The following is a 26938-nucleotide window of genomic DNA, read 5'->3' on the forward strand; positions in this document are numbered from 1 at the left end:
ACAGGTTTCAAAAGCTGTCTGCAATTTTTGAGTCAATGTAAGATGTGTTTCCAGCAGACTGCATTCCATCTCTCTTTGAGAAATCTCCAGTCCCCTCTTATGACCTTGCTCGGCCTTGTGATTCTCTCTAGTCATGTTTTATTGTCTTTTCAGCCGCTTTGGTCTCTATGCCCAGCAGTGCACAATGTTCTGTCACAGCTCTGCCAGAGCACTCCCAGCTCCTCTCTCTGCCTCTTTCCTCTTTGACTTCTGCAGTGCCTGGACACCAAACACCTGAGACTGCGGCCTGTGCCTATGGGGACTGCTGCCTCTGCACAGGGCTTTTCAAGAGGGACAGTCTGGCCTGGATATCAGTGGATATCCGCGGCTCGGGATCAAGCTGGTGGCGGTGCCTGGCAATTCTGCCCCACTGACGGGCAGGCAGCTGGCTCCTGCCGCCGTCGGGGTGAGTTCCGTCAGCCCCGGCCCGGCCCTGCTGCTCGGTGTTCCTCCGGGCCGCTCCATAGCCGCTGAGCGCGGCGGGTGCCTGAGGAACCCTGAGGGGAGCGCGGCCGGCCCTGCCTGGATCTCCGTGAGGGGAGCGGGCTATCCCGCCGAGGGCTCCCGCCTAAATCTCCGTGAGGGGAGCGGGGCCGCTCAGCGTCGCCCTTTCCGACCCTCGGTGCTCCCGGCCGCCGTCACAGAGACACAAGACGGATCGGGTAGGAAGGGACCATAGTGGGGCATCTGGTCCAATCTCCCTGCTCAGACAGGGTCATCCTAGAGCACATGGCACAGATAGGATTCTGCCCAGACGGTTCTGGAATATCTCCCGTGAGGCAGACTCCCCACTCTCTGGGGACAATCTGTTCCAGTGCTCGATCACTCGCACAGTGAGGAAGTTCTCCCTCGTGTTCAGGTGGAACTTGCTGTGCACCGGTTTCTGCCCGCTGCCTGTTTTGCCGTGGCTCGGCAGCACGAGCAGAGCCCGCTCCGTGCCCTGACGGCTGCTCCGCACTCGGGCACACCGCCCGCCCCGGGCCCCGCCGCACTACAACTCCCGGCAGCCCCCGCGCCGTGACTCGGCCGGGGCGCCGCGGCGCGGGCCGGGATGGAGTGAGGGGCGAGCGGCGGACAGAGCGCGGCCCTGCGGCCCCCGCCCGTGTCTCGCTCCGCCCCGGGTCTATGCGGCCCCCCGGAGACCATGGGATCCAGGATCAAGTGAGTGCCCTCCGCAGCTCTCCAGCCCTGCTCCAGGCCCTCGGGAGAGCGACAAGGGGACTGACTTCCCCGCCCTCCCTCCGCTCCGTGTGAGGCCGCGCGGGCGGGACCCCGGCCGAGCCCGCGGGCCTCGGGGAGGGCGAGAAGGAGAAGGGAGAAGGAAGAGAGTGCTGCCCGCCCCGCGGGCCGCAGGGACGGGCAGGACGGGCCGTCAGAGCCCAGCTCCGGGCGGAACCCCCGGCCTGCCCCAGGAGAGGGGCGAGAGCCGACCCTGCCTCAGCCACAGCGCTGCCCCTCCCGCGCTCGGGGCCGGGCGGAGGGCAGTGCGGTGTTATCGGTGCAGGCCTGAGGGAGGGCGGGGGTGCTGGGATGGGAACATCTTCATTGCCAGCACAGGCGACGCCTCTTCTGGGGTGTGGAGGGGTCGAGGGAGTGCAAATTTCGTTTAGAGTGTGCTGACGGAAGGACCGCAGTCTGGTTAGGAGATCTTCAGAGCGCGTTAGCGACGGGGTTGGGGAAAGGAGAAGAATGATGCTAGTGACTGATGTGCTGGGCCTGCAGATCCATGCCCTCAATGTTTTTTTAAATTTTCATAAAACTGGTGGTTGATTTACTGGTAAGCCCTGTTGGTGTGTTTGGTATAGTCACAGTAAAAGTCTCAGTTCGTTCATGTGACATTCGAGGAAAATTCAGTCCCTTGGAGGCAGGTAGAGGTGTAATAAAGCTATTGCCAAGCAGGGAGTGCTGACATCTCTGTGTGTGAAAGGGTTATAGAGAGGAGAGACCCAGGTAGATCCTGTTTTGTTCAGCAGTTTCAGCAGGTGCTGTTGAGCAATTGTTTTTCCTTCTTGAACACAGTGATCTTCAGGACTACGTTGGGATTTAACTTTTCCACTTCTTTTGTTTACAAGGGTACAAGACTGGAGGGAACATAGTTTGTGTGATGACACATCTTCATGTTCCCCAGCCCATAGGCTGGAGAGATGAAAATGTGTCTTTTCAGCCAGGTATTTTAAGAAAATGTAAGTAGATAGTGACTGTAATGATAGCACTGTGGCAGTTGGTTGGTTCCAGAAAGGAGTGAACCTTCCTTCCTTCCTTGAGCATACTATGATGTATGTGTTCTCAACTGTTTTTTGGTGTATGTGTTCTCAACTGTTGCTGCAGAGAAATGAAAGCCTGAGAAACTAGTAAAACTCTTACAGTCAAATACAGGTAGAATTGAAAATTGTAGGTATTTTGGCAGCAGAGCAGGCTTATCTCTAACTTGCACCTTCAGACCTTGCAGCACTCACCCGTGCTTGAATCACTTCAAGATTATGATCCAAAATAACTTCTTATGGTGACCTTATCTTAAATCTATTAAAAGGTTGATGGTTACTTTCAGTTTCTTTTGTGTGCATACTGAATCCACAAGTTATGTTTGCCATCTTTGGGTTTGTGATTGCTGATTGGACTTCAGTGGCTTTGAGCAGACCTTGCTAAATGAGAATATCATAGGCAGGTGAGGTGCTCCAGCTGGAAACTGGTGTCAGGGAGATGTAGCTTTTAGAAATATTCAGTGCAGCCCATGGAGTTTAGAACTTTTTCTGTACAGTCTTTCAATGTGAACTTGTCTTTAAAGATTGTAGGTAAAACCCATGTCTTTCCCAATCACCAGGGTTACAGAGGTAATAAACCCAGGTAAACATTGCTTTTCATTCTTCTTGGACTTTGTGAGAAAGCATTTTGTCCACTGAGTGATTAAGCAACTTTGCCTTGAGCAACAATTAATAAACTGCTTTTTTCCACTTTGGACAGAACATTGTACCTGAGCAGTGCAAGGACAAAATTTCAAAACAATCTTAAAATATATAGAGTGAGAGAGCCTGTCTGAGTAAGAAGCTTTTCTGGTCTGCCTTTCTGAGCTGGGTGTTTAATCCAGCAAAGATTTTAAAGTTGATAATTAACTCCCTTATTGGGACAGGCTGGGAGTGTGAATGAGAAAACTGTTTGGTAATTGGGTAGGTTGAGGCACATCTCCTTTAGGGGTGTCAGCCCTCTGTGCTGGAGCCCCAGTAAATATCCAGTAATCAGATGTCTTGCTTCTTGCAATAGATTGATAACTATGAGGGATAGTAAACTCCTTGGCACAGGATCCCTTGCATGCACTGTGATAGACTCTGCATGAAACCCGGGCGTATCTGTCAGGTAGTTTTCTGATGGGTGTGTAATAATGAGTCATTTGACTGAAAGATTGCTTAGAGAAAAGTATCAGTAGCTGCATCAGACTGAAGTGAAAGAAATCAAGGAATTGCCAGCAGTCCTGTAAGCTTTTAGCTTCTGTATAGCTGCAGGCAAAAAAAAAAAGCTAAATTGAGTGTTAGGTTATAGTGCTGGCTTAATCTTTGTTGGGGCATGTCACAGGGAACGTGCCAGGCACTCTGTGCCAGCCAGGTGAGGTAGGATAGGAGCCTTGTTAACCTGCTGCTGTCACTGCTCAGGAGCCTTTGAACTCCACATTACAAGACAGAGAGGATTTCTTATTTATTTTACTCTGCATAAATCTCTTATTGTTTGGTAAAAACTGCAGTTGTTGATTGTAAAAGGTACCTAAATGTCTTATTTTAAGTATTATCTTCAGTGTAAAATTGAATTTTATATTAATTGCTTTGATACTGAAGTTATTTCTACATCAGAGATTTGAAGTAATTAATACAACTAGCATTTATTTTCTCACACAGCTCCTTTCTGAGTTTGTGTTTACAAAGAAGTATTGCATTTCCTTCTGAAATTACTTAATTCTCAAATAAATGAGGTACTAATGTTTTTGTACCTCTGTGTCCTATGTATTTTTTTAAATTGCATCTGTTTGTTCACTTGATAAGTGACTGGGTCTGTAAGTGATTTTTGGGTAGGAGACAAAACTTGGTGTGTGTATTCAAGGCTCTCGTGCTGTGGAGGATTGCAGGGGTTGGGGTTTCAGTGCATTGCACAAGTGACATTAGACTGCAGAATATACATTTTATGGTCATGTTTATGCTGTATTTGCAAACTGTATGAAGTCTCATAGTGACTTGTTTCCTTAATGCCTTTGAAAAGTTATAAAATATCCACAATCCAACAATGACTTCATTCTCATACTGAGGTGTTGGTTGTTGAATGCAGCCTTTAATACTTTCTTAGTTGGGAAAGCCACTTTAATTTCACTGTTCATAGAAATAAATGGACGTTTGTCACGGAAAATTAAAATACAAAATGTGATGTCTTTTTGTCTGAAAGTTTTGGTATATAGTCTGTGCTCCTGCCAGCTGTGTTACACAGTGCTTTCACTTAAGAATTTGAACATGGGCTCTAACATAATACTAAAAAGGTGTTTGTTGTTTTAACCATTAGCTGTAAAAATATAAAGTTTATAAACTTTTAATTAAGGAAACAGGGTGCTAAAAATAAAGACACAAACAACTAAGGTATGACAAGGCTGCCCAGCAATGTGTATGAAAGGAAAAATACATTTCTGATGCTCTGTGGATATCATTCCATCCTCACCCTGTACCATGACTGTTGGAATGTAGCTAAACCCCAGTATTTGCAGATTATGTTCAGCAACTTGAGTTGCACAGTGAGAATTATGTAAGTTTGGTTTATATTGCACAATAATAGCTGACTTTGGATTTCTCATAAGTTATGAATGTAGTTTTCTGAAAAAAACAGCTGCTTAAGACAAATCAGTTGGGAACTGGTGGCAAATTAAATTACCATTAATTGAGTTGTGAACCATTGTTGCTCCTGAGAGGTGCTCTGTAAAACTGAGGAGTGTGATCCTGTGCTACTGAAAGCAATGGTAGCTTTTTTGTCAGTTTAAATAGGTGTGGGGTTTGGCTTGGAGCCACTTGAGTTAGACTAAATGGGCCTGTGGCATGGTTAGAAATGTTTTCCTTAATCCTTTTGGTGTTAAAGTAGGATTAAAAATAATAGAAATTCTCTGAAGAGTAAGCTGAACTCCTTGACATGCTCATATGTTTTGTTTGAGATGTTGGGTAAGGTGAGTTTAATTCTTTTAATTATCATTCAGTCAGGAATTTTAGCATATATATTTATGGATTTGTCATTATTTTCATCCTTAGCTGTTAGGGACTTACAAAATTCACAAGTTAATTATACTGCTGCAATTTTCTAATGTTAGCTTGCATTAACACATTGGAGACAATATTATCACTATACAATCAACCATAAATTTGGAACAGTAATTATGCAATTTTGATTCTTGATTTTAACCAGAAAGTCTAAGAATAAAGTGTCACATGTTCAGACCTGCAAAATCCTTATTTCAGTAGCTAAACAACTACAGTCTCTAATCTCATAAAAATATCTGGAGTAGCTAAAATTGTTAGTCAGGAATTAACTCAAAATATTCTTTCTTATATAATCATCTGCTGCCTTTACATACTCATTATGAGATGTAATTCCAGAGCATCACTTACAGAGTTAAAACGGTAAGAACTGAAAATATACACTAAATAGTTTGTTTCTTTTGAAGTAATATCATTAGCTTATTACTTTTACTACTGTATATTTATAACTCTTGAGCAGATTAAATCTCTCTCCTCAAGCATCATTTACATCTTGTAGCTCACTTTGGTATGGTTTTTGACTATCGCACCTATTTCCTAGCATCTGGCAAATTTCTGGATTTAAGACTCTGGAGTCTCATGAGACCAAACCTTGTGCATTTGTAATATTCTCCAACATGGCCCTTTTTTGACAAAGAGAGAGAAATATTTTGACAGGTATTAAAAAGGGGCACTGTCTGCATCTAAATACAGCCTCTTAAGTTTTTCAGTAGTGTGTGCAGAGAGTGACTTTTTCTCCTCTTGACTGCAACTTCTTTTTTTTTTTTTTTTAACTTTTTCCTGGACAAATAGATGCCATGAAGTTGAACTCAAGGGTCACAGTAATGAAAATGTGAATCTGGGTTGTTTATTCAGTGTTGGACAATGTGACTTTCCAGTCTGGTGAAAATTTTTCAGGACTTTTTTTTTTTCTGAAAAAATCTTTACGTCCAGGGCTGTAAACCAGGAAATAGAGAATCTCTAGTTGTCATTGTACTGTGTGCCTTCTGAGAACCCTTTCTGACTGCCTCATTGCAAGTACACTTAACCCAAATTCTCAGTGTGGTATGTACCTTTCTTTTGTTTCAGACAAAATCCAGAAACTACCTTTGAGGTGTATGCAGAAGTGACCCACTCAGGAATCAGTTGCATTGGGAAAGGTACCGTTTTGCACTGTAGTTCTACCTATTTATTGGCTAAAACTATTCTTAAGAACCATATATTGTGAGATAATGAAGTGTATTTAATATTATGCTGTTCTGGCTTTTAAAAATGTCTTAATCGCCAGTTCTGTGGAATCTTTTACAGTTAGGATTAATAATGAGAAATTTATGTTTCTGTGCCTAATTATGGACGATTTTCTGGTTTCTTTGACTGTTTTGTCTCTTTTTGTCTTTTAAAATAGAAATAACTCTTTTCTTGATTAGGTTGAAAAAGTAAATGCTTTTTCTGGTTGCCACTTGCTGCTCATGTAAGAAAAGGGTAGTTTTAAACCAAAAAAATTCCTTAAAACGTCTTGTTTGGAATTTATTTTTACTTCCTCTTTCTTACTTGTCTACAAGAGTATTTTTATCTGCTTCCAGAGTTCTCACTTTGATCAAATGACTTTATCTGGAAATTAGGCATGGATGCACTTATGATTTAGTTAACTGTTATTGAGACATACTTATACAAATATTTTTCTACAATATTATTTTTAATAAGTATTTCTATGTTTATGGTAGAGAAGTCCCATAACTGCTGAAACCAACATGTAAGTACATTTTGGAATTTTTAATTGCATTTTTATCTAACCTGAGGAACTTGATCAAATAAGCAGGAAAAGCAAAGGTTGAAATTCACAGTTCCAGGGTTGAGTTCAAGATACTGTTATGTGAGTTCAGTCTCTAGAATGGTACAAAAAGGAAGTTTGTCAAAATTAAATAACTATGACTAGTCAGCATATACTGAAGTAGTATTTCTTTTATTTTTTATGAAACAACCATGCGTGTTGTAGATATGTTAAAGTGAACCAATTGTAGATACGTTATAATGAACCAGTTGAAAGGATTTTTATATTTTATTGACTGGAAAGCCACTTACCTCCTTTTATATCTGTATTAGTTTGTTACAGTCTGTGAAAGTCCAATAGCTGCAACTCCTTGCTTGCCAAAGCCTCCATAGGAGTTGTAACTGGAATACAGTTTTGGCTTGTCCTACTGCTCTGTGCCATCACAGCTATTTGATGTAACTGCAGGAGCCCTTTTAATAACTGGTCTTTGTTTCTGCACATCTGACCTGGATTCTAGTGCCAGAAAATCTGAACAAATTTGACCATAAACATTACATTGTACAGTACTAGTGTCTGGGTATAATCTTCTCTTTGAAGTTTGTTTGCATCCCCCTGGAGGGATTAATTCCCTGCTGTGGGAAGGTGGGTTAAAAAGCACGGAAACTACTTTACAGGTTTTTAATTGGAGAATTTAGTATACATTTTGTTCTATAAACCAACTGATTCTGTGGGAGTTTCACTTAGTTGTGTTTTTAGGTTTGTTGTATGCACTTGTAGGTGCAAAATCTTGAGAAATTCTTTTTAGGAAGTAAAGAAAAAAGTTTTTATAGTTATTTTTACAAGTCATGTATTCTGAAGTTACTCTCTCTGAAGAATCTTTTAAGAGATTTTTCCCAACCAATTTTTTTATACTTGAGAGGTGCCTTTTATTCCCAGAAGCCTTAGACTTGTGTATACCCAAATACTTCGTCCTTCTGTTCTGAATGAAGGTTGTCTGGTTCTCTGCAGTTATATTTAACAGTTGTACTGTATCCCAGGCAAATCACCATTCCAGAAATACAGACCTAGACACTGCCATGTAATCTGTGTCCACTTCTTGGCTGACTGTTCTGTGTCAGAAAACTAAGAATATAGATTAACTTTTATTTTTTTGCAGTCTGGGAGTGTATGTTGCATGACAGGGAACAGCTACTGTTGAGAAAAGCAAAATGCATAAAAGGTGTATAAGAAACAAATTATCAGGCAGGTTTAAATCTATTTCTCCCCATTTAATTGATCCCAAAATTAACTAAGACAGCTATTTTTGAAGTCTGTGTCTAGTATAATAGTGCTGTTGATACTTCCAATGCTCTTAATTCTGGTATCCATCTTCTACTTGGTCTTGAGGAGAAAGAATTGCTCCAAAGTTGTAGCTGTCCTAGAGTGGGGGATTGTCTGGCTTGTGAGATGGTAAAACTTGCCTCTATTTTGCTATTCAAAAATTTGTGTAGCTGTCATAGATTAACCCCAGCTGGCAGCTCAGCCCCACGCAGCTGCTCGCTGCCCCAGCCCTGGTGGGATGGGGGAGCAATTGGAAGAGGAAAAGTGAGAAACTAGCAAAGGATGTTTGCCATGTGACTGTGAAATATCAACTGAAATTTGAAGCTTTAAAGTATTTGAAAGTTCACTTGCATCTTGCAGAAATGGGAGACACTGACTTGTGTTCAAATGTTATTTGTTTCATAAGTTTTAAAATTGATGAGAAGAGCATTTTCCATTTGCTCATACAGAATTATTTAGGTTGCAAAAGACCTTTCAGATCATTGAATCCAACCGTAAACCTGATGCTGCAAAGCCCATATCCCTGAACACTAGGACTTGCACATCTCTTGGATACCTGCAGGAATGGCAGCTCCACCACTGCCCTGGGCAGCCTCTGCCAGTGCTGGCTGTAGAAGAGTCCCTCTTAATTACTGAGACAGTGGACTGCAGAAGGGAAAAATCTGTTCTGGGTTCCAAGGAAGACATTGATAAACTGGACCAAGTTCAACGGAGGGCCACAAAGATGGTGAGCGAGCTGGAGCTCTTCAGTGTGAGGAGCTGAGTGCTGGTCTGGTCCAGCCTGCAGGAGGCTTCAGGGAGCCTGAGCATCAGCCTTCCATACCTGCAGAGTTCATTGGGATGAGGTATCCAGGCTCATCAAGTGATGTGTCGCAGGAGGACAAGATGCAGTGATAGACTGAATCGAGACATTCTGAGTGAATATTGGGAACGTGTTCACCATGAGGAGTCAAGTATTAGAGCAGGTCACTCTAGAGATGTTGTGCATCTCCATCCTTGGAGGTTTTCAAGACCCAACTGCTTTCCAGCCTGAAGAACCTGCTCTGACCTCACACCTGGCCTGTCTTTGAGCAGGAGGTTGGTCTAAAGACCTTCTGAGGTCCCTTCCAGCCTGAATTATTCCATGATCCTAAGATTTGATTCATAGTAATGTAAGCTTCAGGATCATCTGAGAAATGTTTTGTACCTTAATGAGGTACAAAGAGAAAAATTTCATTGAAACCTAAGAAGTTGAAAAAGCAAACCTAAGAAGTTGAAAAAGCAAACCTAAGAAGTTGAAAAAGCAAACATTGTTTTATTCCAGTTTGGGCAGAACTTTGCCAAACCACAGTGAAATGTGAGAACTGAGAGCGGAAATGATTACTGGATCAGCTTGCTGTGGTCTCGCTGTCCTTTCCTGTAAAGAAGGGATGGGAAAACGTGTGATTTCCCTGTTCTTTCTGTTATTGTCAATGTACCTATGGAAGCTTTCCTTGTTGCTCTTGGTGTCCTTGGCCAGATTTATTTCTGCCAGGGCATTAGCAATAACCTGATGCCTGGTAATTCAGACAGTTTCTCTGCATTCTTTCCAGGCCATCTTTCCCTGCTTCCACCCTCTGTAAGCTGCCTGTTTGTGTTTAGTTTGTCCAGGAGCTCCTTCTTCATCCCTGCAGGCCTCCTCTTCCCTGGTTTCCTCTTTGTAGGGATGCACTGCTCTGGAGCCTGGAGCCTTCTCACCGAAAGTGAGAAGCTGCAAACCAGAATAGAAAGGAGTCTGTGTTTTTACAGTGACAGTGTATGGAATTTATCTAGTGAGAAATCTGTGTTGTGTGTGTCAGGTATAAGTATGTCAGGCATAGGAACTTTGCAAGTCTAATGCTTCTCACCAACTCCCACACATTTACTTTCAGAAAGAGAAGGAAAAATAGCTATGCTTTTATTGTTAAGATGAAATATTTTAGGGAAAATATTGGCTCAAAGTTAAACTAGTAAGTTTTGTGTCTCTGGTACATGGTCTTCTCTTATTCATTGGAATTGTTACATGACGTGGATAATCTGAGAGCAAAATAGAAGCTTTGCATGAAATACTGCTATTTTACTGGATTTCTTTTCCTATATTTAATCTTTGTCTAAAGGAAGGAAAAAAGCATTTTATAAGATTATGATTTTTGTATTTGTCATGGCATTTTGTAATAGTGAAACTTCACAGAAACTGAGGTAGTAAATTACAAAGAACTTGTATTGTTTTTTTTAAAGACCATAACTGCTTAAGCTTACTTAAGCACTTGTAGACACCCAGTTCTATCCTGTTGACACATTGTATACAAGTAAAGAGCATTGCAACTGTTTCCTGTGTTTTTAATCTCAGCTAGAAGCTTGTTTTGTGTGGTTTTTTTAAGATGCAGAAGTAGAAAGACTCTGCTAGCAAATTTAGTTTAAATACCTTTATAAAGAAAGTGAAAGCTTACTACTTGTGAAATTTTTCTTTTAACTTTCAAAGCACTTTATGATCTTAAAACTGCTGCAGATCATTCATCAAAAATAGAATGTGACAAATTTAAGGCTGTTGCTGGACCTCAGCCAAAGATTCTCTCTTGTTAGAAAGGGCTGTGAGGAGAATTGTAGTCTGACTGTCAAACTGTTCATATAGCAAAAGAGAATTTGTTAGTCTAAAGTAACCGATCAAAATAGTCTCTGAAGTAAGAGCATTTGAAAGTAAATGCTCACAAGAGTAAAACACCCCCTACACCCCTGTCTGGGAGGACGTACCATGCTTTTGTGTGGGGTTTTTGTGTTCTTGCCAAAGCAGACATTATAAAAGTATGTCAAATCTGTAGCTTTACCATGTAGTGTGCCAAAAGGCCTTTCTCTCCAAGGACCTCATCTTTCATCTTTTTGTGAGTGTAGCATAAATTCTTGCTGTGTGTTCAAGGAAAAAGCTGAAATGGTTTAGTACAGCTAAAGGATTTCTTTCTCAGTGTTTTTTTAAAAACCATGGTAAGTTAGAAGCCTAAATGCAACCGCATGGACAAAGTGTAAGTGTGTTAGAGTTTAACAAATGTTCACTGGATTAGGAAAGGAAATGTAGTTTATGCTACTTCTTTTATGACAGAATTTAAAAGGTCTTGCTGTAAGGCTCTCCATGTGCTTTCTTTTCTCGAAAACATACCACTAAGTTGAAAAGGGAGATGAATCTTAGAAGGAAACTATTAACTCTGAGGTAGTTTATCATTGTTTGAGTGAAAGGATGAAATTTGCATTTGAATTGGCTCCTAGAGTAGCATGTACTACTAATCTTGTTCCTACTAGAAGCTTGTGAGTAGTTTAAGTACTTCCTTCTTTACTTTTCATGTTCTAGCCTTGGGTTGTAATAGCTCATTCCCTCCCTCCCCCCCTTCCCAGTAGATCACAAATGTATAACTTAAACTAATCGAAGTCCTTAACTCTACTGGGAGAAGTCACGGTATACTTGGGCCCTAAAATTATTCTACAGTTGTCACTATGGTTTCTGCGGTAGGACTTTCACAGGTAGAGAGAACTAGCAGGTTTCTGGCTCTGCAAGAGACACACTGCTGCTCCTTATCATTACCTTTTGTCATAGATTATGATGTTACATAGCAGAGCAGTGCCTCCCATATTGATGAAGTATTTTCTTGAACATAAGCAAAGTTACTGGACTAGGATTAATTTAAGAGTTGGTCATTCAAAGGTTTGTAAACCTTACCCGTGCACGTCTCAGAGCAGCCTTTATTTTTTTAAGATGAAAACATTTTATTGGTTCATATCTGCCCATTCTGTATTGAGAAATAGATAAAGTGCTGAAAATTTAGGAATAACAAAAAAAGTGCAGAGTTCAAGTCTCTTTCCATTAAACAAGGGCTTTCCATTGAAGAGGTGCTGGAATTCCCATATAATGAGTTTTCCTATGGCATCTTTACAGTGTTATGTTGCTACACCGAACTTCCTAAGGCAGGATTGGAAAAGTAACCAAACCTAAGTAGGTAGGTGGTATTTGGGAATTCTAATTCTCCTAAGCTGCTGCTTTGCTTTTCTGTTTCCATTTGATTGCTTTGCTTCTAAGTACAAACAAGGTGGAAGATTTTAACAAAGAGCTTACTGAGACTGCAGTGTCCGGGTAAGTCAATAGCACTGTTTGAGCTGTTTTGTGTGAAGACAGTTCACAGTTTGGTTTTTACAGTATAAATGAAATACAGAACTCAATTTGAAGAGAAACTCACTTAATGAAAAAAATATTAGAGTCTGTCATATTGCAAGTCATCATAAATTTTATCTAACACATTTTTAGGCATATTCTTATCTGATGACACTAGATATAATGAACCCCTAAACCAGTAATACCAAGTATGAGTGTTTCTCTGTTGCTGTAGGGTATTTTGTGGGAAGAGAGCTGTTTGGCCTTTTTGCTTCATGCTTTAACTACTTCTGTCTACAGTCTTTCCTATTTCACAAGTATTTACTAATCTGCACTATATTGCTATGCTGGCACTGTTTAACTAGACAGAAAAATTCAGCACAGAAAGTCTCACTCACAAGACTTTAAACTCTTTTGTTGATTTATATTTTTTTAAAGGAGCTTGACATCTTCATCAAGTTCACAGTGGGCCTGCTTTGTTTGCTTTCTCTTGAATGCTTGATAAGATTTTTCTTCTATTGTTTTGTGCAGCAAGGACAGAACTTGCCATGGCTGAGGTGGTTTTTTTGTAAATCCACAATATGGTCATTGTCTGCTGCTGAATAATTGTGACTGCTTTTTGTACAACCAGAACTAAGGCTTTGGCTGTGAACAGATTCCTTCTTAGCGTGAAAAGAGACTAATCCATGTAAATACAGCCCCAAAATAAAGCTTTACAGAAAAAGGGAAAGGCTGCTAAGCAGGAGGGCAGAGGTCAGCAATTTAACCTTTAACCTAACAAATAAGAAGCATGAAAGTTCCCGAATTGGTTTACAAAGGCAAGCTCCTGTGATCTGTCAGTTTTTCTTTTCATGATAGAGTTGGGTGAGAAAACTGACTGACAGCTAGTGCCTTTTTAACTGCAGGTTGGAATTAACTGCTAAACTGAAACTTTCTTAGGGAGGGTTTTTTCTAGTGATTCTAACAAATTATTTTCATTCACTAGCTATACTTAGAGTTTTCCTTGAATTTATGGATTAATTTGAGTGGTTGTTCCTTTTAAAGAGTTCTTGAGAGACTCAATTTAGATATCCAATACTACTGAAACATTTAATATTTCAGCATTTGAAGCATTTAAGAATTTGGTGAAGCACTTGTTGCAATTAACTCTCTGTTACTGTGCTGCTTTAAGAGTAGGGCTGCTCTGCCAGTATCTGCATAGAGTCCAAATGTTGATCTTAAAGGGATGTGGGTGTGTTTGTGTGTGACTTTATTTAAGGGAGTAGCTTTAACTTTAGTTCATTCTCAGTCACAAACATTTCCAAGGTGGTTTGTTTTTTGTTTGTTCTCACTTAATCACAACAGGTAATCTTGTTAATGAGTGTTAACTTCTGCTCAAAGCTTAGTGCGTTGGCAATCAGCAGTTAACCTAGATATAGACATTGCTGTAAAGAACTTTCAATTCGAGTGTCATTCAGGTGAAAAAGAAACAAAGTAGTAATGACTTTAAAGGAGACTCCCCGTAGATTTAAGAATAGCGACTTTGGGTGGTTGCTTTGCCTAATGTTGTTAGCACCATCCCAGAAGTGACTGGCTGGTCCATCCACAGTTGAATGATGCTTCCTATGAACGTTTTCAATAGAAATACTGGAATTTAGAATTTGTATCTATCTTTGGTCTGTTGAGGTGTAGGTTGGTAGTTGTACCAGAGCACTACAAAGTGCTTTAGAGCCCTTAACAGAGCACTGCTTGAAGTGCTCCACTCAGGCAAAGCAAGTTTGGAGAAGCAAAAGATGAACTACATCTATTTTTTATTGCTGGTTCTTTTTGTTATGGGGAGTTCCTTGCAAGAAAAGAATGTAAACTTGAATTCCAAAAGAGGCCTGGCAGAGTGCCCTAGGCAGTACTGGCCTGTCTGCCTTTGGTGTGATATTTTTTGTCGTAAACAAAAAGTGACATTGTCAAGTTTTCTTGTGGTTTCTTGTTAGTTTTGTTTTGTGGGTTTTTCTGTTTGTTTGTGGTTTGGGTTTTGGGGTTTTTTTTACTTGAAATGGAATTTAAAAGAGAGATGATTTGAGGTTAGATTATTATCGAGTAAGTGTAAAATGAATGCAAGACTATTGTTTTTCTTCAGCAGTGGTTGTCAAAACCCAAGAATAAATCAAAACAAATCCCAAACTCCACCTTCTGTGCTACCAGAGACAATTTACATTTTGGTCTTTCTGGGCTAGCAGGTTTTGGTAAACCATTTGTCAAAATTCCAGATGCTGACAGATTTTTGGCTCCTGGGAAGATGATTTTTACATGTTTTCTTAGATGAAAACAGCTTTTTATATGCTTTTAGTATTAGTTATTTCATGGAAGAGTGAAATAGAAACCAAGGAAGTTGAACTTCAATATTAAGGTTCATAACTTTGGATAGAGGGATGGGAAGAGACAACTGATAGTGATAATCTGTTGTCTGGAATGGGTTATAGTCTGGAGAGTTTTTTCTGAACACTTTCCTGACTGGAATTTCCACCCTTAGAATTTGTGCTGGGATTTTAATGGTGGTGGAGGGAATTAGACTTATAATTGCCATTGCATTCTACATATGTTAACTCAATCCTGTATTTGGTTCCTTTGAAGAATCATTTACTTTGAAACTAGTAGTTATGAATATAAATAATGGCAACATGACCTTTTCATGAATTGATTAGTACATTGTTGCACCTCTTAAGTAAATGACTCTAATTTATGTCTCTAAGATACTTTGGAGATCCTTGAGGTCTTCTGTTCCAAAGATTCTAAAACCAGATTATCACTCTGTGGAGAAACACCTATCAGAAATAATTAATGCAGACTCAAACCAAGTGTGAAAATGTGAGGGCAGAATGGCTGATTGAGCACTACAGTATGGGCAGACAGAAGAATCCTGTTGCTGATGTTTCTTATTTGTAAGCTGAGTATTTGACTCAGTGTTATTAAAATGGTGTGCTTTATGTTTATGTGAATATGGCACTAAGAGTGTTCAAACAAGTAGGGAAGGAGCCCAGGAGGTGAGGAGCAGCTCTGGAGGAGTGGAAGCTGGCACATGCTGTAGGCTGGGCTGTATGTCTGTAGGACAGAGCTGCTCAGTGGGCAAGGGCAGCAGCAAACCCTAATAACACATGGCAGAGGAAAGGGAGAAAGCAAAAAAACCCAACCCCAAAACAAAATGCAACACCCAAAACTTTCCTTTGGAATAGGTATGAAATTTTCTTCTGAAACCGTGCTTCGCTTGCGCCTGAACTAGTTTCTGGTTTTATCTGATATTTGCCCATTGGTGATTGACTGTTTAATTTGGAGAGTTTATCAAACATGTTAAAAAGATTCATTAACGTAAAGGACCCTCTATTCAAGCTATAACCTATGTCCACAAATGCATTAACATTCATACTCCTTTTTTACATTTGCCACAAACTAATATATTGATCTCATCTTATTCCATTTTATCCAGTGGTGATCCTGGCACACAGAAAAATGTTACAAATATGCTTATTTTGCTTCATGGTGATTAATGTCCTTCTACAGTAAAGATCAGGTTACATTTGCTCTGTGTGTTTGTGGCTTGAGGCCTTACTTGTGTTTGTGATGGTCCATCACCTGCTTTTGTACACAGTAGCGTTAAAAATTGTTTTGATTGTGGTTTGGGAAAATGTACTTGTAAATTATTAGCTAAAAATATCTACCACTACAGTATAACACAGATTCCATCAGTACTGTATAATTAAAATATATATATTTAAGATATTTTCTGCCAGAAAGAATTAACATGTTAAAACAGAAGTGTGCAGCTTTGTGTGTACCTTGGCAGTGTTCATAAACAAGAATAGATGTAGTGAGTAAATAGAATTATTTGACTTGTTCAGTATTTTATTACTTAATGAACTGTACAGGTAAAGAGTAGTAAAATCTCACCATTTGCCATCTCTCTTGCATGGATGGCAGAAGTGTGTTTTGTTGCACTTTTGTGGCATCCAGTAATACAGTAATTACAGCTTTTGATTTTGATGTATTTCTTGATTGCTTTGCTCTACGCTGGCCATGGGATTAGGTCCTTCACTAAATCATCTTGAGACAATTCTGTATCTAGACTAAATCCTTAGAATATAGTGGGTATCAATCACGCGGACAATTAAAATTGAGTATTGACATGTTTTTAAAATAGTCATACATCTCAATTTTGTTTATCTCAAAGTTTTAAAAACCTAATGACCTCATTGCAGCTCGACTATAATTACCATGTTTAAACTTCTATGCATTTTTTAGTTTAAACAGCCTTTGTGTTTTTTTAAACCAAAAGAAAATTAATGAGAAGAGACAAAGAGACATCAAAGAGGTTTTCCCTCTGATTGCAGTGTTAGAAGTTTTGCCTGAAAATAGGTTACATTTCTTCTGTTTTCAGCTGAATCCTCATTAACTTTACATTTTAATGATGTCCAGAGCAAATTATACGATTATGGTAGATGCCTTAAAGGGAGGCTTAAAGGACACCTTTTTAATGTTTGTTTCTCTATTGGTGTCAGTATTTGCACCAGTATTATAAACAGCATTAGACCACTAGAAGTAATTCTAAAACATATAAAAAATATGTTCCATTTTTGCCATATATGTAGTATAAGTGTATTAATTTAATATTTAACACAAATGGAACATGTTGGGGAAGATCTTCATCTTTGTAGAAGAAAAATGTAAATCAGATCCTTTGAAAGAGTTTACAAATTACTTGTGCATCTTCTACTCAGTTTAATTTATAATGATAAAGTAAAATGGAGACACATGATTTAACAAAGTCTCTGAACTATTTTGTTTTCTTGAACCTTCAATGGAGACAACAGTTGAAATGTTAGTAAATTGATAGTTTGTGTTTTTACAATCACAAAAAGCGTTATTGGGGGAACTTGGTGGAATTTCCATTTATTCTGTTTAGAGGAACTCTAATTAAACAGCAGTTCTGTGTTCTAATGAACTTTTCCTACTAGAAATTAAGATTGCATAATTAGCTTTCTAGATGAAAAGTTGTGTTATATCAAATGCAGCAACAAAATCTTGTATTCAGTGCACCTTAAACAAGGTTAACTGAAATTGGCAATAGCTGGAATGGAATTTGGGTAGTTCAGAATGAAATATGTAATTTCTGACTGTAGCTCAATGAAAAGTTAGAGCAAAAGATCTTGTGACAAGTGGGGTCTTCTGTTTCCCTGCCCTGACACTTGGTGTCTGTGGTTTATGAATAGAACCTTTGATTTTCTTGTGCTGCACTTTAATCAATACATTTTTGGGAGGTGGGATTATGACAAGGGGATGGGAAGCAGTAGGAGAGTCCCGAAGTACAGCTGCAAGGTAGAACTCAAAATCCAGTTGACACAGTGAAATGCTGCCATTTGAGATCTGAAAGGTTCATCCTTCCTGTCTCCATTCCATAATAAAAGTGAATTCCTAATAATCTCAGATTATGCCCAGAGATACAGTTCGGCTTGGCATATGGTTTGATAAAGCTCATTATTTCAGTATTTCAGATTGGTATTTCTAAAAATTTTCTTTGCAATGGAGGCAATCTGTAAAACTTGTTTTTAATAAAATCAACCTCCTAATGTTGCAGGCTCTCCATTCCTGGTGCTGCCCAGGGTTTGGTGTTGGGGCTCAGTGGAGCTTCACTCACATGTACTCATCTGCTGCAAGAGGTTCTTGAGATTTGTAAATGTGACGATCAAAATATGTGTCTTGATGGAAGCATTTGATATGTCCATCATTAATAATCATTGAATAAAGCAAGAGTTGTTAGACAAAAAGAAAACTAAGTTTAATCTTTCCTTTTCAGCGTGATTTTACGTCTTCTGTTTCATGTTAATTTTCTGTAGAAACTGTTCAGAAGTCTAAATTGTCATGATTGTCTGGCAGTTACGGCAAACCCAAACAGCACATCCAGAGTGGTGTGCCTTAGGTGATATTGTGTTAGAAAATGGGCTTGGGTCTTTCAAAGGCTTGGCTCTCTGCAGGCAGGAAAACAGATGTTGTAAGCTGTGGTTTAAGTTCCTAGTTTATCTTAAATCTTTCAGCTTTGATACCTGCTAATGTAACTTTAGCTTGAAGATGATATTGCTGAAGGAAAAAAAGGTTGAGTGCAATTTCCTGGTTTTTCTCATTTTAATTTTATAATTATCAGAGAATTTACAATCTCTAGTTGAGATGCAAAATAAAACTACAGTTTAATAAACTCAGGAAAATTCAGATTACCGAGTTCTAGCTGACAGAAAGATGTGCATGTTATTTTTATTTCCTTGGCATGAAGGATTTTGTATGGAATCATATTAGCACTGAAAACATGGAATGTTCTTCCTGGTAACTTGTTCTCCAAGTATTTGCTGTGTGACTGTTTCCAGCCCGTTATGTGTTAATGATAGTGCAAGGCTGAAGCATTCCAATCATTCATATGTCTGTCCTCCCTTTCTCATAAGGGCTTCTTTGCTCAGGGTTTTTGCCTTATTCCTTTTGCTTTGTTGTGGTCAATTCAGTCAGAATAATAGCAGAGACACTGGCTTTTTTTCCCCTTTTTTTTTCTTTAATAAAGAGTTATGTTAGAGATATACTATAACAGCGATAAGAGCTATTTATGTCCTAAGCTATTGATTTTTAATTAATGTTGCCTGGGCTCATGCATGTTGGCAGAATTGCTAACAGCTTGTGGCATTTTTTAATTCACATCTTCTTTTTTGGTATTTTGACAGTGTCATTCATATCTCATGAAAAAGTACCTTGTCAGGTTAAATGTGTTAAAACACCGAGCAAAAAAAAAAAAAGGAGAGAATGGAACATAGGGCTGCCTAGAAACCTTGATCCATTGCCAAAGTATTTAAACAATTTAGTGTTTTGGTTTTCTAGCTCCAAGCTGCTTCTCAAATCCCTTGCTAATTAATCCAGTTAATTCTTTGTAGACTAACTGTATGCAGGGCTTTTTCTTGGGCCTCTATCGCTGAGAACCCTGTTTTGTTTGAAGCAAACCTAAGCTCTGCTATAAAGGTTGTAGTAATAACGTGAGTACTTGCAGATGTAAATACAGTGTTTTGAGCCTTTTTAAAAGGAGTTGTGTTTGTGTGGGTAACTTCTAATTTAATCTTTCATGTTTAAAAATTAAGCATATATGCTTGTATAAAAAGATGGAGAGAACTTCATCATTAGTTTGATCACTTAAGAAAAGGCTGTGGAGCCTCTATGGAATGTTACGTGGTTCAAGTTGAAACAAAAAGGTGAGGGTGAGTCCTGAAGGGTACAAGGCCAAGTTCTGAAGTGTCCCAATGAAATAATTATTGTGTTCTCTTGTGTATGATCTTTTAATATATGAACTTGCACACCTGAAAACTCAGGAATGTGTTGGTGACTGTGGAAACTGTTGGTCAGTTCTGTTTCATAGCACAGGTCTCTGGGTTGTAAGTGCAGTGAGGGTGAGGCTCTGAGCATGGCTACACTGGAAAAGCTACAGCCAGAGCACCACTATGGAATCAGCTCCCCAGAAATGCTCATGAGGTTTGGCTGTCCATTGTTGATGAGGACATGGATGAATCAGATTTATTGTATGGTAGATAGGCTGTATCTTACTGCACATGCCCAAAAGCATTTGTGGTGACGTCTCCACTGCAGAGACCAATAGAATTGTGAACAAGGTTTGCAGCGTTTCATCTTTGACAGAATCGTTTGTTCTGTTCAATGCCATCCCAATAACTAAAGCATCCTGAACTGAGCAGAGATGCACTAACAGAAGCCATCAAGCCCCCCAGCTGGCTGTGCAGTTCTGTTTTCTCTGAGCTCTGCAGTTGCTGTGCCGCAGGTTCCATCAGAGGGTGTTTGTGCAGTCAGTGACAGAGCAGTGTCTGGGAGCAGTGCTGCTCCACTGCAGTAACACATGGGCACTTGGAGACTGCAAACAGTTGGAGACTATCAATATTGAGAGTATGAAAGTGGGGTCAGAGTTTGAAACATTAGAAAGTTACATTGCTTGAGGCTTAGAAATCAGTATTCACTGTTGCATGTGTAACAAAGAAGGTTTCTCTCTGTAGTTCGGGCAATTATCCAGTTGCTCAAGAGAAGGGTTGTTGTTTTTCCTTTCTTAGTACAACACTTCAAGAACTTGTGGTTGGCTACTACACTTCGGTTCCACGTCCTTTTTCAGTCAGTTCAGGTTTTCTTCAAAGCAACAAATAAAAGTTACCTGGTTGATACGGGAAAGTAGAAAATGTAACATTTCTCATAAAATTGATTGATTAAGGATTTTTTTGAAAAGAAGGTGCTTAGTATGCCAGTGTTAGGTATGAATTCAGTTGGCTAAAAACTCTAATTTTATCAAATATGATTTATTTTTGCTGCTGTACAAAGTGAGTTTAGAGAAATTGTTTTGGGTGCCTGTGCTTGGCCCTTCAGCAGAAGCAGTAATCTCAGGCCAGCAGATAGGCATACAGAAGCTGTTTGAAATACATGTCGTGTAAATATTAAAGAAGTGACTGTTTCTTATAAAGCTGTCAAAGCCCTGGTTGCTTTGGTCCTATCTTGAGAATTTGCATTCTGAAAATCTAAGTCAAATTATGAGGTTTAGACAATCACTGCTTGTATTTGGTATTGTTAAACGCTAGATGATGCACTAATTTGGATTAACTAATTAATCAAGGTTCATTTTTGCTGCATGTTAGCTAGATGTGATAAAGGTCTTTTTATTTTTCTTTCTTTATTGCTTTTGAGACTTTTGGAAAAATCTTAGCTTGTAAATCCTGCCCTGTGTGGTATTGGCACTTCCAGACTGTCACATTTAAATCACAGCCTGAAATATTAGTTAACTGTTTCTTTCATATTCCCAGGACAAGGAGGGTTTGCCAGCTGCTGTGGAAGTGGAGAGACTGTCACCCGGCAACTCTGCTGTCTTGGAATATAAATACAAAGAGGCAGGAGAGAAACAAATTCAGTATTCATGGCCTGAGCACTTGAAATACATCTCTATTAAATTTATAGAGTGTCAAAAAGGTTATGAGAAAAAACATAGTGATCAAACACAAATTTTAAAAATTATTAAACCCAAAAAGAGCCTCTTTAAAGTAGGTGTTCCCATGCAACTTCTGCATTTAAACTCTTTTGTATAATTATTACAGGCAGCCTGTAAAATGTTTCAAAACACTTCGTATTTCATTTTGTAAGCCAGGCTTTGTGGATTTCTTGACCATTGAAGTATGATTTTACCTAATTATACTTTTTCAAGTTTAAGCTGCTGTATAATTTGTTGACTTAAATTACAAGGGGGAAAAGAATTAAAAATATAATCCATTCAAAATTTGCAGTTTGCAGGACTCCTGGAGTTTGGCTTAGATTTGCAGGAATACTACGTTTCTGGGTTGGTTGAAGAACAGATGGTTATCAAGAGAAATATCCCCTTAAGTGCATAGTAAAGCAAACTCAAAAGATTAATCAACTGTGCTTTAATGTGGGCTTGAGGTATCACCAAAGCCATTAACCAGTGCAGAGAAAAGATCTGAAGACCTCAAATGAAGATGGGAGAAACGTGTAACAAACAGGACCTGAAATAAGTACTTTTTTGGTCTTCTGGTTTTGATCTTTGTTACTTTAGTTTTAGCTCTAGCCTGTGTATCCCCTTCTTACAGTTCTTGTTTTAGTTCTGTCAGTATCAGCAGTTTAAAGATTAATCTGGACTGAAAGCTTCCTGCTCTTTGTAAAGAAATAATTCTGAGTTTGCTGATCACTGTAAGCATCTTATGCTTTCTAATGTCTCCTTACTCGTAGTAGTTTAGAATATCAGCAATAGCCATTAACCTGCACCAGTATACAACTGGGTTTTGTAAATCTGAAATCATGGTATGGATGGAACAAAAGAGTTTAAGGATTTAATAGATATTTCACCAGTTGTATTTCATATTTTGAACGCTCTGCTCGCAACACAACTGTTTCACAGCTTCCATTAAAAGAATTAGTAAAGTTTTGATTAAACCTGGCTCCATTCCATATGAGAGTGCAAGGGAGTAAATAATAGCAGTTAAGATGGAACATGTTGCCTTATAGAAGGGTCTGACTAAATGTTGTGCACATGGCAAACTGGGCAGTTCAACAACTTTCCCTGACACCGAATAATTGATGAGGAAACCAATGGAACCTCTTCTTGTAAAAGGCAATGAGTGCTTGTCCTGTCTTCTTATCCAAGAAGTGAGTGTTGTTTCTGTTTATTTAACAGGATTGTAAAGTGAAGCAAGACCCCTTTAGATAGAAAGTTGGTTTGTCTTCTAGGAACGATGAAAATCTCATATTTAGTGTTTACTCTGTTTACTTGGAATGGGTTATAAAGCTGCTGCTGGTCTAGTGCCTGCACTGGAGAGCTGAGGTGAGGGGATCAGAAAGCCTGGTGTGCACCCCAGATGTATGGACACGACTCTGACAACCTGTGCCACTTCTTATGTTGTTAGAGCTGGTGCCTCTCTATAGCTCTTCATTCCAGAATGCTGTATATTGCCATGAGTACAAATCTGCAATGAAATCTGTAGTTTAACCTGCTTTTTTTTTTTTTTTTGGAAGGATTTTTAAAAGAATCACAGAGGTTGCTGAACACTGCCTAGAAAGTTTTGCTCCTCACTGCCCCTCTGGCTCTTGATGTGTTAATAATATAAAAACAATTATGGAAATCATAGTGATTTGCTTAATCTGTTCTGGTTTTCCCCCTTCCTTCCTGTTTCCTATGATGTATATTTTATATTGCCTTTGCTCTCAGTCTTTCCTGCTTTCACATCACTTTACTGAAGCCTGAACAGCATTTTTTGTGTGAGTTACAAACCTTATATTACATTTCTAGATAAAACTTGTGAAAACCATTTTCATGTGAGGTTTGAGTACGGTTTCTGGCGCTTGCAGGGCAGACGTCCAACTGTTCTGTTAAAGAGAGGGAGGCAAACTTGCGAGTCTGTTTTCTGTGACATTAATGTCAGTGGCCTCGTGCACAGCAGCTGATGTAGCAGTCCTGGCTGATTCTCTCAGCTGGTGCTTGCTGGGGATTCACAGAACCTTCAGTACTGGCTTAGGCCTAAGCTGTCCCAGGGAGGCAGCCTAGATCCTGGGTGTGGGATATTTGTTTGCACTGTGATCTGCTAGGTGAAGAGGTTGATTCCAGACTATTCTCACGTGGATTGTGTGTTTGAGTGTGGAACCTCTGCAGGTGCTTGCTGTGCTCAGTGATTCGTGGGGCAAACCTCAGTCTCACACACTGTGGTGCTAGCAGGCAGCAGGGTTGTGCGATGGGGTGGAATTCTACTTTCTGGTAGAATTTTCTTCTACATCTTGATTGTTTTCTGACTTGTATGCTTTTAGAATAAAGAGCGCTTTAGGAAGAAAATATTGAAGGCTTAAAGCTGCATATTAAATAAAAATGGAAATTTTTATTCTATATGTATTTTATGCCAGAACTTGTTCTGAGGTTTCGCGTCTGTCTTCTTGTGTCTGTAGGTTTTTTCTTTCCCACATTTTCTCCACCCATCCCCGCCTTTTTCCCTCCTCCCCTGCTTCCCCCTCTCTGAGATGGTATCTGCAGGCTGAGCTGCAGCAGGTTAGGGGCAAGCAGGAGTGTTCGGCTGTGCTGAGTGCAGGACACCAAGGAGTTTGCAGAGGTTTGGAAAGAAGTTTGCATTGCTTTTAGTTGTGCTGCATAAGGATGAGAATGTGTAGTGGGTGTTGAAATTAAAAGTTACTTGGAATGGAATTCCAGTTCATTTTAGAGGGATTGCAGCTATAAGGACCTTAAAGAAATGAATGAGGTAAAGAGTTAGGAGAAAAAATGAAGTAATTTTCACTATATTTTTCAATTTGGGATTGAAATGAATTATTTGTAGCCAGTATGGATTAAATTGGCTGGTTTTTATCAGAAGAAGCAAGTTCGTTTTTATTGGGTTTGCATGGTTTACTCTGGGAAGTATTTTGTTACAAGTTTTTGAAAACTTCCCTGCTTTTATAATTTCCATACAATTCAAATACAGACCAGTTTGAGCTGTGCTATTTGTAGAAGTAATTAAGCCTGTGTCTTTTAAAAGCAAAACTCCTCACTTTATGATGTAAGAAAAGAATAAAAGAGCATCACAGTTACACTAATATGCCATTGTAGCATGTTCCCATCCTGTCATCTGGAAAATTAAATCAGGTTCCAGCATGGATTAACATCCAGACTTGTGTGGAGGGGAAGGTAGTGTCTTAAATGCCATGAAATTGAACAATGGGATTATACAGTTCACAGCTAATTTCAATATTCTGCTGTATTTGGCTTTTTGTTGAACAAGATTCTGTATGGAGAGGCAGGGATAGCTTTTAGAACTTGGAAACGTTCACATATTTAATGAAATACTAACAATAATAGCTGGAATATGGTTGAGTAATCAGTGCAGTGCTCTATGTAATGTTCACAGACGTGACATGGAATCTCTACTTCCAGAGGGATCTCCTCCTGCCCTCGGCTGAGCTTTCAGAGCTCTCTTAAGTTATAGGTGACTGCAGAGCTTCAGCTCAGGGCTTTGCTGTAGCTGGGCAGGAGGTTGGTCGGGATCTCAGTCTGGCTCTTCCCTTGTTCTGATGTCAGCAAATAGATTCCACTCTCCTGAACTTGAAAAAAAGTATTTTACATGTGTTTACTTTGCATCATTTCACTCGAAAGCCTGTTAAGTACCTGGAATAACAGCGTTCCCTGTGTTTTGAGCTGCAAAGGGCTTTCTTACTGTCTAGAGCTACAATGGAGCTGCATCTGACTGTTTGCATGTGCTGCGCAAAACAAATTACTGCGAGTAAAAGTGTTTGAAGTTCCCAAGTTACTTTAGTTTTACAGGCAGAGTTGACAGTCAGTTATGTTCATGTGTTTACCAAGTATTTCACAGAGTGCTGAAGCAGTTTTCGCTGGTGCTTGTAGTGCTGATTAAAGCTGAATCCCGGGGGCTGGTTCGGCCTATATCCACTTGTATGACTGTTTTCCCTTGTTCAGAATAATTTGGATATCATGTGTGTAGAGATTATTGGGTGAATTGTGCTTATCCTTTCAGGGAAGAGCCTGGATGGGCTGATTAATAGCAATGTTTGGTTTAGAGATGTTTGTATTTCATAAAGTCAGGTGTCTCAAAGGCCACTATTTTATGTATTGATGTCAGTCCTCTTGGTGTAGTGAGGGTCGTCCAGCTTCCTGAACCCTCATGGCATGACCATGTAGAATTTAAATACTTAAATATACTTTTATTGTGTATATATGTGTAGGTAAGTATAGTTGAAAACACCTTTCAAATGCACACTGGGTAACCAGTGAAGAGTGGATGCAATAATGAAAGATATTAAGAGGTGAAGTAGTTTCTTTTTCCCTTGTGTAGTGTTTTCCAAATAAAGATACTGAAAGTTTAGTAAATATTCCCAGACCATTTAAAAGCTAAAGTGATGGAGCTGACGCAATGGTAAATAGAAAGGACTTGTAAAAACATAAGGACCTGTGGCTGCCAGGCATAACTTAGAGTGATTTTCTTACCCGTAGGGTTCCAGTTTATAATACAATAAGCCATCCTGATGCTGTTGCGGGATGTGTCATCCCAAATGGCCTGTGGACAAGCTGTGTCCCTGTGGCACACGGGCATGTGACAGGCAGGGCAGTTCCCTCAGGTGGGATGGAAAGGCACTAACAGGAATGTGTTTGCTCGAGGGGAGCTGTAGCTGCCTGCGCTCACGGTGAGCGCTGGAGTCTCACAAAGCCCTGCACAGACCTCTGCCTCTCGACCCAGAGCTGAGATGGGGCTTTCAGGCTTCACAGAAATACACTCCAGTAGGTTTCTCTGGGCTGTCCTTCATGGCAGGGAGTTCCAGGAACACAGAAGGGCTTTCAAGATGCTAAGAAAACAGGAAAAATACATGTTTACACACACACACACACACGATTACTTTGTATGGCTAATCTGTTTTGTTGGATTTTTCAAGAATGAGAATGTGGGTTGCCATCTATGGAGGAATGTGTTTAGCGCAAACACACTTTGGATTTATGTCAATTTGAGTTCCTCATTTCCCTAAAAAATGGTAAATGATAAAATGCTGTGTGTGGCAGTATGTGTATATGTATTTATATTAAATTTGAGAGCAATGGATCAAGAGAAGTGGGGGGAGAATATAGGTATAATTTTCAGATACCATTACAGATATCTTCAGCAATACAGATTTATTGCTTTCATTGATTTGGGTTTTTTTGCTGTGAAATTCTGAAATCTTGCCCTGTGATAATTATTTAAAAATTGTTTTAAAACGTGCATCCTAATAGATGTGGCATAGTTTCATCTTACCACTGATACTGTACTTGTTGTGCCGAAGTGTGAAGCCATACTGTCTTACTAATTCTAATTGTGTGCAGAGGGTGCCCATGCCAGCACATCTGGTCAC

The 26938-nt window shown here is 39.6% G+C and overlaps 1 protein-coding gene across 5 annotated transcripts in view; it reads left to right on the forward strand.

The window, feature by feature from the left end:
- Nucleotides 1-1041: 1041 nt before the first annotated feature.
- DENND1A (DENN domain containing 1A) overlaps nucleotides 1042-26938 on the forward strand; it is a 142839-nt gene continuing 116942 nt past the window's right edge. For 4 of the 5 annotated variants that reach the window (XM_085076715.1, XM_085076712.1, XM_085076714.1 and 1 more), the window contains exons 1-2: nucleotides 6095-6144; nucleotides 6381-6451. In XM_085076715.1, the coding sequence (XP_084932841.1) occupies nucleotides 6110-6144; nucleotides 6381-6451 (106 nt within the window). In that variant the 5' untranslated portion in view covers nucleotides 6095-6109. Of the gene's footprint in view, nucleotides 1201-6094; nucleotides 6145-6380; nucleotides 6452-26938 lie in introns of those variants that run through there. The other variant, XM_085076713.1, reaches the window with a different exon arrangement.

This window comes from Lichenostomus cassidix, chromosome 17, assembly GCF_008360975.1.
Source record: "Lichenostomus cassidix isolate B80296 chromosome 17, HeHo_3.0, whole genome shotgun sequence".
In the NCBI taxonomy this organism is placed as follows: Eukaryota; Metazoa; Chordata; class Aves; order Passeriformes; family Meliphagidae; genus Lichenostomus; species Lichenostomus cassidix.